This window comes from Pezoporus wallicus, unplaced genomic scaffold, assembly GCF_028554395.1.
Source record: "Pezoporus wallicus isolate ANWC-B61680 ecotype Strahan unplaced genomic scaffold, APGP_CSIRO_Pwel_v1 contig_4055, whole genome shotgun sequence".
NCBI lineage: Eukaryota > Metazoa > Chordata > Aves > Psittaciformes > Psittacidae > Pezoporus > Pezoporus wallicus.
Window position 1 is genome coordinate 214,649 of NW_026642952.1, and position 12,811 is coordinate 227,459.

The 12,811-nt window shown below is 37.6% G+C and overlaps 1 protein-coding gene across 5 annotated transcripts in view; it reads left to right on the forward strand.

Annotated features, from left to right (window-relative positions):
* The window catches only part of CEP120 (centrosomal protein 120), a 40,614-nt gene extending 35,910 nt beyond the window's left edge, over positions 1-4,704 (forward strand). For all 5 annotated transcript variants that reach the window (XM_057433282.1, XM_057433284.1, XM_057433286.1 and 2 more), the window contains 2 exons: positions 1,356-1,501; positions 4,101-4,704. In XM_057433282.1, the coding sequence (XP_057289265.1) occupies positions 1,356-1,501; positions 4,101-4,335 (381 nt within the window). In that variant the 3' untranslated portion in view covers positions 4,336-4,704. The remainder of the gene's footprint in view (positions 1-1,355; positions 1,502-4,100) is intronic.
* Positions 4,705-12,811: the final 8,107 nt, after the last annotated feature.

The following is a 12,811-nucleotide window of genomic DNA, read 5'->3' on the forward strand; positions in this document are numbered from 1 at the left end:
TAGTATGTATCACTTTAACAAGTTGTTGTTCTGGCTTTCTGGCTTGTCTCACTGCAGTTCTACCAGTTTGCCTGGTTGCTGTGCTGGATTTAGTATAAGAAATATACTATAATATATTTAGTATTAGTAATTTGGGGTTACTTACATGCTATGATTTCTTGTCAAGTACTTCTCTGTTTTATTTCCTGCTGACATTAACAATTAAGAGTCTTTGTTAATACCAATTCCTTGTAAAATTCAGATTTTCTTAGCACTTATTGATCATCAACAGGGAGTACTTAAGATGCTGGGGGACTGAGATACAGGGAACTGCCTGACTAGACTCTTCCAAACATTATTAGTTTGACTGCATAATGAATATATTCGCACATCAAATGAAATCGTAAATTTTTTTAGCCCTACAATAAATATGAAACTGACTATAGTAACTGTCAAATATTTCAGATGAAAGCAGTGTCAAAATTACAAAGGTAACATTGTACTTCACAACATGTCTAGATCCAGGATGTTTGTATAACATCCTGCCTTATTTTTTAACTACAGGAAGAAATGTCATTTTACCTTAGGTCTTCTGTGTCATTCAGAGTAAGACTGTCACAAGGTCATAAGGAAAATGACCAGAAGGGAAACAAGTGGAGAGGGGACCATACTTCTTACTAAGACACTTTAATGTCACGAAGTGGTAGTGGACTCAGACCCTAGTTTTGTTACAGTGTTTGCATAGAGCTTGAAAATATAGATCCAAATAAACTTTTAGAATGAATAGATTGATTGGATTTAATCTGCAGAATAAGTTACCTGGAGTTTCACACAGAGCTAGACAAACATAAAAGGAATCCTCACCACAGTTTTGTTTTCAAGGCTTATTTTCTTAACCACAAATTGCAGTTTCAAAAAGTAGTGCTTGAAGGTTTGGCACTAGGCACTGGTGGGGCTGATGATGGAAGTTTCCTGCAGTGATTTAGCATTTTTCTGGGTTTTATTTCTGAAATTGTGATTTAAAATTACAATTTTAGGAATTAATCTAAGGATTAATAAAGGAATAAATCTAAGCACCTTGAGCAGTTCCAAAAGTGTAAACTTTGTTTACTGGTTTAAGCCGGAGTGTGTAAAAGTGTTTGTAACATTTTTGCTGGTTTCTTAATGGGAAGGTATCTGTGACTGGACTTAGCTGATCCAGACTGGACATTTTTACTGCAATTGCGGTAGTCACTTGTGTTAGCTCTTGATGCCTATAATGCAGTAAGAGATTCTGCATTTTTAATACGGCTGAAGTATTGCTCGTGTTGCTGTAATTAGCACTTCTATATGTAACCACATAGTCAACTGAGTTATGTCTTCACCCCCTCTGTTAGCGTGAACAAGAAAATGCAATGGCTTACCTTAAAAAACAGCAACAGGAGTTGGAGCACATGAGGTTGCGCTACTTGGCAGCAGAAGAAAAAGAGCTGGGGAAACCAGACCGTCAAGAGTTGGAAGATATCAGAAATGAACTTAACAGGTATGAAAGCGTTTGTAAGGCTTGGGATTTGATGGTGTTTGTTTTGGTTTGGTCTTTTTGACCACTCCCCTCTCTTTTCTTGCCATGTGTCTTGAAATGGAAGATGGCTCAGAAGCTAGGGATCAGGTCAGGAAAGCTAAGGCCCAGTTAGAACTGAGTCTGGCAAGGGATGTCAAAGATAACAGGAAGGGGTTCTATAGATACGTTGCAAACAAAAGACAGGCTAGGGATAATGTGGACTCTCTGTGGAAGATAACAGGAGAACTGGCTACCTTGGATTTGGAGAAGGCTGAGGTTCTCAATGACTTTTTTGCCTCAGTCTTCACCAGCAAATGCTCTGACCACACCACCTAAGTCTTGGAAGACAGGTGCAGGGACTGTGAGAATGAAGATCTTAGACCTGCTGTAAGAGAGGATCAGGTTCAAGATCATCTTGGGAACCTCAACAGGCACAAGTCCATGGGACCTGATGAAATCCATCTGCAGGTCCTGAAGGAGCTGGTGAATGAAGTTGCTAAGCCACTGCCTATTATGTTTGAAAAATCATGGTGTTCAGGTGAAGTTCCCAACAACAGGGAAAAAGGGCAGAAAAATCCCATTTTCAAGGAGAATATGAAAGGTCTGGGGAGTTACAGACCAGTCAGTCTCTCCTCTACCTGGCAAAATCTTGGATCCAGTTCTCCTGGAAAGCATGCTAAAGCGCATGAAAAACAATAAGGTGGTTGGTGACAGCCAGCATGGCTTCACTAAGGGGAAGTCATGCCTGACAAGTTTGGCCTTCTGTGATGGGGCTACAGAACTGATGGACAGGGGCAGAGCAGCTGACGTCATTTACCTGGACTTACACAAAGTATTCAGCACTGTCACACATGACATCCTTGTCTCTAAACTGGAGAGACATCAATTTGATGGATGGACCACTCGGTGGATAAGGAATTGGCTGAACGGCCACATGCAGAGAGTTGCGGTCAACGACTCAATGTCCAATTGGAGAGCAGTTAACAAGTGGTGTCCCTCAGGGGTCAGTGTTGGGACCAATCTTGAACATCTTTGTTGGTGACATGGACAGTGGGATTGATGCACCTTCAGCAAGTTTGCCAATGACACCAAGCTGTGTGATTCAACTGGCACACTGAAAGGAAGGGATGGGATCCAGAGGGACCTTGAAATGCTTGAGAGGGTGGCCAATGCCAGCCTCATGAAGCTCAACAAAGCCAAGTGCAAGGTCCTACACCTGAGTCAGAGCAATCCCAGGCACAGCAGAGAAGAGGTTCAGAGCAGCCCTGTGGAGAAGGACTTGGGGTGTTGGTCAGTAATGAGAAACTGAACATAAGCTGCCTTCAGTGTGCGCTTGCAGCCCAGAAACCAACTCTGTACTGAGCTGCATCAAAAGGAGTGTGATTATCAAGTCAAAGGAGGTGATCCTGCCCCCTACTCTGCTCTCGTGAGACCACACTTACTGTACTATGTACAGTTCTGTTGTCCTTAACGTAAGAAGGACATGGAGCTGTTGGAGCAAGTCCAGAGGAAGACCACAAAGATGATAAGGGGGCTGAAGCACCTCCTCTATGAAGGCAAGCTAAGAAATCTGGGGCAGATCAGCCTGGAGAAGTGAAGGCTGTGTGGTGACCTCGTAGCAGTCTTCCAGTATCTGAAGGGGCTACAAGAGTGCTGGAGACAGACTCTTCATTAGAGACTGACTGTAGTGGTAGGACAAAAGGTAATGGGTCAAACTGAAACAGGGGAAGTTCAGGATAGGTAGCTCTTTACTGTGAGGGTGGTGAGGCACTGGAACAGGTTGCCAAAAGAAGTGGTAAATGCTCCATCCCTGGCAGTGTTCAAGGCCAGGTTGGATGGAGTTTTGGGTGACATAGTCTAGAGTTTGTGGTGTTCCTGCCCATGGCAGCAGTGCTGGAACTAGATGAAGTTAAGGTCCTTTCCACACTTAACCATACTATGATTCTGTGAAACTAAGGTAATAATTGGCTGTCAGTCCACTGAAAGAACACAGTTTAGTGCCCCTTAGGTAAAGATTTCACGTTTATAAAATGTAACAGTACTGCAGTATAGAAAATGTATGATTAAGGACACTGTACATGTTTTTCATGTTAGTCGTAGTTGTACAGCATCAGGCTTTTTTCTGTTTCAAACCGTCTGTTCTATGGATAATTGCTGCATTAAGAAAATAAAGTGTTCGTATTTTGAACACATTAAATTGTCAATTCGTATTTTGAACACATTAAATTGTCAATCTACCTAATGTTTTCCTCTGAAAACTTGTCTGCAGTAGTTGTTATACCTTGAACCTTGCTTGAACTATCAGAATGGGAGCCTTGATAGCATGCTATTTGTTACATATGCATATAGAAAAGATATTATTAGAATTTAATTATGAAAAAGTATTGTTAGAATTTAAGTATTATATTAAGATTTCTTTTACTTATGGTTGTTTTTCCCAAGTGAGAGGGTAATTTGTTGCCTTTTGTAGATTTCTTTATTTTACTAAGTAGATAAATAACCTACAGACTTAATATGAACATAATCAGAGAGGGTTTTAATACAGCTCATCCTTTGATTCTTTCCATTTTATCAACATCAGGCTAAAGCAACAAGAAGAAGAAAGAAAGCAGTTGCAAGATATTAGAGCTAATTCTGCTAATAGAATTTCTAATTCTAGAAAATTAAATGAGAACACAGATGATTATCTCTCTCGTCTAATAGAAGAGAGGGATACCCTGTTGAGAACAGGAGTATATAATCATGAAGACCATATTGTGAGTGAACTTGATCGTCAAATCAGAGAAGCTATTGCAAAAAGGAACATCACTAAATAAACACAAACAAGAGTTGATAAAAACCAAAATTTGAGCAGAGTGATTTTTTGTATTGCCTTACAAATACATAAGGTAATGCTTAATTTTGCACATTATTGTTAGGTCTTTCTGAAGTGGATGTAAATATTTGCAAAATGTGAAGTTAAGTGCAGTTTTAAGTTTTATAGTGGTGACAGCTGTTTTTTAATGTTTTTATACTCATGTGTATACATATGTAAATATATTTATATTTTGTAGTTTCTTCTGAAATGTTTTCTGCCTCTTTTTGCATCACCATGGCTATGTTTATTTGTAATGTTTTTAGTATGTACTCTAAGATTGTTGGTCCATATTGTCATAATTTCATTCAATTTTTGAAAAGATTCCTTCAGCTGTGACATCAGCTGTTTCCATTACAGAACTCTTAATTCTGAAGCTAAGTGCAGCACCAGCCATATGTCACTTTTTTATTAAATCACAAAATAATCAAATTTTGCTTCTCTAACTGTAATGAACTAACATGACTAAGTTTTGTAGAAAGAAGAGATGAGGCTGAGGGCATATCTCTGAAACTTTATGAAACTGAATCAGTTACTGAGTATCTTGTTTGCTTGTACATGGTGAAAATCCTAGCAGTTTTGCACTTAGACCTATATAGGTGAACCCAGGAGTTCAAAATTATGCATGCATTCTTATATTCATCCCTAATGAGATAGTGGAAGTACTACTTCAGTGAATTTATACACTTTAAATTCTGAACACATACATAAACAAGAGCTTTTCTAAATAAAGATGTTTTCCTTAATCAAGATCTTTGCAACCACTTTGCACTTACTTAACATATATTTCAAAGCATTATCTCATTACCACTTAAATTATATGTAAGGTTTTGTTTTATTATGTAAGTATGAAAGTGAGCAGTCTCAAGGTGTTCAATTCTGCAGGAAAGGTTGGTTTGTTAGCATAATCACAGTTGAAAACATTTTGGTTTCCAGCTTTCATTCTATTTCAGTAATTTTAAAATTATTTGTGCAGATCTAACTAATATCATTACCTTACAACACTGTGCTTTCAAAAGGCATTTTTGTCTGTTCTGTAGGCAGAATGTTTCTCTATTAGAATGCCAAGTACTGAAAACATCTTAGGATTTGTTACTTTGAGAATGAACCAAGATACCAATGAAAAAAAGTTCTCATTATTTTTTACAAAAAATGAGTGAGCTTCTGTAGATGTGGCTGTATTCATGTGACCTTTCTGTTTTGTATCATATTAATTATAAATTATTTTTTTAATCTTGTATCTGGTTTTGCCTCTAGGTGTATTGGTTTTCTTCTTCCTTACTATGGACGCATCTCCTGTTAAATAAACTCTTTGTTCCTTTAGAGAAGTTTTAAACAAGCCGTATAAACACAGAGATCATATTCTGTGAGGAATTATTACTTTTCAATACCAGATTTCGTAAGAAATGCTTTTCTAATAGTTTGCACACTCCTATATTTTTCAGATTAGTGTGCTTAAAGAGATCCCTCTCCGCTAGCAAATAACACTTTCATAAATCCAATACAAATCCTTAAAAATATAATTTTACAACTTTTCTAACATCATGGCTTTGTCATATCACTGATGCATGTTCATCTGCAATTACTGCAGATTAATTGGGGAGCTTCTATTTTGACAGGAGACTTGCTCATGCTGATTGTCTTCAAATGCTTGCTCACTTGCTGGAAGTGTAGTTTCTTCTTCAAACGCTGGAGGGTGCCTTAGACTTGAAGATCACACATTGTGTTGACTGATTTTTTGTAATTGGTTATTTTACGAAATGGTATCCTAGGACTTTTCAGGTGTGTTACTTAAATAAAATTGAAAATTTTAATAACTATGAAGGATTTTATGCCTGGTTTGTGACTATGTATTTGAGCAGAAAGTTTTGTTTCCTGTTTCTAGTAATGTGACAGGAGAAGCCTTAGCCCCTGTAAAAGTGAGAGCAGTTAGAAACACTGTTCTCTTTTATGATAATGTTCAGGCAGAATACCCCCTCCTGTCTCCATATGTGCTAATGGTTCTTACACTGGGAGGGGATTTGTTATTACCAATCTTTACTATCAAAGAGTTGGGTCAAATTATTTAGTACAGGTTGAAAATTGAGGCAGAGAAACTGAAAGCAGTATGTTTATACACCTTGATATGGAGCATTAGCTAAGATTTTAAGAACTGTTACAAATAAACAGACCTTTTTTCCCTTTTAATTGTTAGAGTGTTTATCAGAAAAAATTTCTCTAAATTCTTAGCCAATGGAATGCATTATGGAAAAATATGAAAAATTATTTTAGCAAGCAGTTGGCAGTGGTTTGCTTTGAAACTGGTTTATTTAAGTACATTACTGAACCTTCCAGTATATTGGCTTTTGGGATAAAAGGTATAATCACTGTTTCTACAATACTTTAGCAGGTATTAAATACTTTCAATACTGATACACTTTCAAAACTGCTGTTGTGGAAAAGAAAGTAGTCTTACGTCTGGCACTGAACTTCAAGTATTGAATCCATAATTCTCCTTCCTGCAGCTTGAATGCTCCTCTGTTCCAGTCCCCAAGATAAACCTTAATGCACAACTAAAGACGGAAGTCCTTTATCATATCTTCTAAGTGCTGCTGAAGTATTTATACCAGTTATTACATATTTACACAATTATTTATTTTCCTACTACTGTGCCTAAATGATCATGACCTGTGTCAAGGCTTGGATGCGAAGCACTAGCCTTGCTATTGTTAAAGACAGAACTGAAGAAAGGCGGCTGCATACTTAGATCTCATTTCATTTGTTTCTCCAGGGGGTTGTATTAGTAGTGTTTTCATTAGAAATGTTTTTACAGATGTCGGCTATCCAGATATGAAGTCTCTGTGGTAGAGAAGCAGTCAGGAGTTTGGCATTCAGAACTGAAAGAAAAAAAAGTCAACTTTGAGAGACTAATTTATAGAAAAATAATTTACTGACTTTCTGATGTATAAATGTACAGTAACCCCATGGTGGCTTTAATGCAGAGTAGTTGAATTCTTGGAAGTACAATTCTTTTCTATTCTTAACTTGAAGAAATGCTACAGCCTATCATTCTCCATCGCTGAAGACTAAAATAGTCCCCATTAATAATGCTTCTGGAAAAGTGACACCCACTGCTTTGTAGTCCAGTATTTTTTTTTTTCCAAGTGAAGTACCTGTAGTAGTTTGACAGCATTTTAAACAATTTATGTATTACTACAAAAAGTTCTGTTCTAACAATATACATAGAGAGTAGATGATTATAAAAGTGTAGTGTTACTGAATGTTTGACTAGAGGGTGATGCAGTTACCAAGACATAACTGCATTGACAAAATAATATGGCATCAAAATTTAAAGTGGGTTTACAGGGGCAGATGGAGTTCCACAATTATTGTATGTGCACAGAGCTTCAACTGTGTTATGAAAAGACCTGTAAAAATTGTCAGAGGACAAGGGGCAGGGACACCACACATTCTAGACCATGTCACCCAAGACTCTGTCTAACCTGGCCTTAAACACTGCCAGGGATGGAGCATTTACCACTTCCTTGGGCAGCCTGTTCCAATGCCTCGTCACGCTCAACAGTAAAGAACTTCTTATATCTAACCTAAACTTCCCCTGTTTAAGTTTGAACCCATTACCCCTTGTCCTGTCACTACAGTCCCTGATGAAGAGTCCCTCCCCAGTACCCTTGTAGGCCCCCTTCACAAACTGGAAGGCTGCCATGAGACCATCACGTGGCCTTCTCTTCTCCGGGCTGAATGTTTTGTAGAGTTTAGGTTTTGGAGGTATTTGCTTAATAGCTTAGCATAACTGAGGGGATTTTTTTGTTTTGTTTTTCACCTCTGGAGATACAGAAAATAATTTTATTGATCACATTTTGAGATGTTGGTTGTATTGGACACTGGACCATTGATAATGTTCACCTGAAAAGGCAGTCTTTGGGAACAAGACTAATACTGTGGTACAAAAGCTCATGCAGATCAGGGCTGAAAGGCACCATAAGCTTTATAATCAGACACACCCTGTGAAGGTTGAGTCCTATTCATACCAGGCATGAAGTTGACATGATGCATCTTATCCAAATAGATAAGACAGCTTAATAGTTTGTTCTTTGAGCCAGCACTTTAAGCCAATGCTGTGGCTGTGCTTTCACGAATATCAATGCATATATGGTGTAAACCCCAGAGCCTACCTTCTTCAGGAACCGTGGTGTAGAGGATGTGCTGTTTGAATTGTGTAACATTTTTGATACTCGTAGAGCAATGACTTTTTTATGGCAGTTTTTCTGAATGTGGAGTCACTTGATGTTTTAAGTACTCTTACTTTTTCATTTATCCTGACTTTTCTAATAATAAACCAATTGTTGCACTGAAGAAGTTGTGCTAATAACCCAAAATAAATGAAAACGTAAGCCAGGATGTCAAAAAGCAAGAGATACCACTTCCACAGGGAGCTCGTAGGTGTATGTGTCTATAGGTGTATCTCCATAAGAGGGCACTGCTATTTGTGGAAAAACTGCACACCTCAGCAGCACGCTTGTGCGCCTCTAGAGGGAGTTCTACCTGTCCCATCCTACCACAGCTTGCAGAACCGATAGTTGGTTGAGGGTCTTTTTTTTAAATTCCATGACTGTATCTTTTTACTGCCTATATACAGCAAATCGTTAAAATGGTCTTAGAGTTTTACCTGAGAATAAACATTTTTATGCTACTGATTCCTATTTCGTTTACATATATCATCATGATGAATACAGGTGGCTTGTCATAGCCTAAGCAGAAATAGGCAGGCTTAGCAAGAGGACACCTTCAAAGACATTATCTCTCTAACTGTAAGAGAAAAGCAATGCTTTGCCATCCTGATCAAAAACTTCTGTTGCAATACTTGGTGCAACATGGCAAAATCTTTCCTGAATTGCTCATGAAGAAGCTGTCACTGGTAGGCAGAGGGTTGGGCACAGTCTGTGGTTTCTCTGCCCATCTTGGTTGTAGGGGTGTTGAGTGATCTCGAACAGGGATCTGGGCCTCCACTTCCTATCAGCAAAATGGGAATAATGTGGGAAAAGCTTTTCTGTCTAAGTGGTTCACAAATGGCTTTAAACTCAGACTATCTGTATTGGATACAGTCATCTTAATGCCCTAAAAGGGGTATTTAGTAGCTTCTACTCTTCAGGAAATGAGTACAACCTATTTATTTTGCTCTTTTTTAGTAGACAAATCAGTATCTTCTTTCTTTCTTCTGGCTAATTACCAATTCCTGTGAGTGCTGTAAGAAAAAATTGAAAATATTTCAATCCTTATGTATAACTCTCTAATTTGCAGGGGAATTAAGGGAGTCTAAGCATACCATTTTCCAATAAAGGCTAGGTTAATCTTGTTCATATTCATTAAATAACATAAAAAAGCAGAAAAAAGGCAAAATATATGGTTTGGGGCAGTACTGTTTACTTTTGTCTCTCTGGTAGTAAGATAAAGGTGATTCCTCATTATGTGGATGTTTTGATGAATAGCTAGCTGTTGTGGTTTAGGCCTGCGTCCTGAACCCAGGACACTAGCTAATGCTTGGTTGTTACAGTTCGGAAAAGAAAAAGTAAAGCATTGTTTGCCATATCTTGTCTATTGAGCAAATAAGTAATTGCAAGGGTTTTAATGAAAACTTTTTACAGGACAATCATTTCATAACTTATTAGTATTGAAATAATAATAAAAGCAAATCTTTATTATCCTAACAAACATGGCAGACACTGTTGGAAATGAGTCTTGAAAGTGGGAGGAGGACAACTCTTAGCAACATAACTCTGAAATGTTGTAAAACCAACTGGCCACTGCTGAGCAGATTACCCATGCCCCCATGCCAGATGTGATTGTGCCCATGAGGTGATCACAAGTTCTACATCCAGTTTTGGAGCTCAGTAAAAAACCCAGGGGTTGCTGGGTCACAGAAGAGAGCAGGGGGAGAAGGAGGAGGAAGCAGTGGTTTTGCTCCACTGCACTTGCCGTCACAGGGAAGAAACCCACTTGCTGCCACTCACAAAAGCTAAACCTCTCTGTGTATACCATCAAATTCCCAGTTTTTTTTTTGCCAGAGTGAACTCTTACCTCCTTTCCCCCTTTTTTTGACTTTTCCTGTACACCTAATGAAGAGAACCACAGATTTCCAAATAAACAAATTGGGTGATTTCTTTACAATTAAGAATAATTAAAAAAAAGAAAATTAAATATGCAGAGAAATTACATGTTACTCTATATACTTCATAACTTCAATCTTGATCAGCATCTACAGAAAATTAGTTTTCTGGGTTTTCTTGAAAAGATAGCTTTTATGCATACTCAAGGAATTGTTCACAAAGAGCTGAGGGTTTTTTCTTTTTTGCCCTTCCTTTCATGCTCACTGAATAAGTAATTCACAGCATCTGCCCATTACTCCTGGATATATCCCACCACTATAAAAGGAAAGCATCTGAGCTAAAATAAATGCTTGTGGAATTAAAAAAAAAAAAAGACTGCCCATGTCTTTATTTTCCTTGCTGTTTATTTTACCACTCAAGTTTCAGATAAAAACGGATTTCATGCTTTATGGAATGCAATCTATTACAGAGCATGGAGAACATACCAGCTTGTGTACCACAAAATAACAAGCTTGTATGAGTACAAGCGGGGCTGCTGTTTACACTGCCAGATTCAAACTTTTAGTTAGATAATTTTTGGCAGAGGAAGTGCCTGGGCTGTTACTTATATGTCAGTTAATCCTGACTTAGAAAAAAAATAAAAGTACATTTAGGGTTTCTAAAATCTGAGCTTAATTTTTATACTGTAGTAAGAGATGATTTAGGGCATGTCACATTAAAAACTGTAATTCTTTAAATCTTTCTTCTGTGTCAGACATTAGATCTTTAAATGCTAGCACTGTTTTTACACGAAAAATTAAGAATGAATACTGAGTTGGAATAAAAAAAAAAACTTTAAGTGGGCTTCACTCAAAATTTGTAATATTTAGGATCATAGAAGAAAACAGTCATTTAGTGTTATCTGCTTTTATAATAGAAGAACAAGGGCTACAATGAAGAATATCAGCATGAAGTAAACAGCCTACCCCTATGTGGTTTGAACGTATATATACGTATGTATTTAAATACGCTGATGAAAGAAGGAAAGAATCCACCCAGGTTTTCTTCAGGCTGAGAGACTTGCATTATCTTACAGAACTTTCTTAATTTTCTTCTGTAGCACAGAGCAGTATTTTGGTGGTACAGCATCCAGATTACATAATGTCATTTTAGTAGGAAGAAACAGTGCTGTCTTTGGAGACATGAGAGGCAATGTGTAACCTAGTTCACAATATCTTACATTTCTGATTCTCTTACCCTTACGAAATAAAAGCCAACCAAAATCCCAATGTCATTTGGAGGTTTCCTTATGGAGATTTCTGAAATCTTAACTTATTGATCTAAATCTTGTAAATACATATTTTTAAAACATCACAACCTCAACTCCCTTTCCTATCTCCATTTTTGTTATCACAGTATCTGTTTTAACGGCCATTAAGCTGCAATGTCCGTACCTTATCTTTGTCAGTTAATGCATCTAATTCCACCATCCCAGAGGGAATAAACCTGAAGCTAAAGCCTGCAATATATTAAAGAATCAAGAACGCTTATGCAGAACAAACAGAGGATTTAGCTTGGATAAACAGCAGAGAGCTCAGTGTCTTTTATGTCCAGAGCTCAGGACTGGAAGAAGAAAATGACTATAAATCATCCCTGTGAAACAACATAACATAGATGTTGTATGTTTATTTAAAACTTTATGCAATCATGTATCTAGGCTATAGCTCAGTTTCAAAAAGTGCTCTGCTGTAATGAGGTACTGAGACTAGCAGTGAGCAAGAGTAAAATGATATATAGTATTCAACCAGAATTTGCTTATGGGAAGAATGGAAAGCACTTAAGCTGACATCAAGTATCTATAGCTAGTAAGATCAAGCGGAAGGCTAATGCAATAATAACAAAAATCTTGATAAATTTTTTCCTGTTTCTCTTCAAAATACCCCATTTTTTTGTAGCATGACTTTGTTCTGAGAGCTAAGCAGCCAGCAATTTATGTCTTAATTTTCACACTTGAATAAAGGCTGATTTGTGGTCAGTATCTGAGGTATGACATGTTTGCTCCACCAGACTTAAATTAAAGAACAGGCTAAATCTTTGTCTGGGCTTGCATTCCTGGGAGGAGAGCTCTTTAAAATATGCTGCTAGGTTTTTTTCTTATAGCAAGCACTCCTGTGATTTCATAGCTAATGGTTGCTTGTTTTTTTACTTAGGGAAATTGAAGAGCCACTGATGATACATTTTACTACCTAGGGAGACAGGCAAAAAAAGAAAATGCAGCTTTTGCTGCAGAAGGAGAACTTTCCCCACAGGTACTTTGCACCCTGTACTAGAGAGGAGTGTGAAGTCATGCAGAAG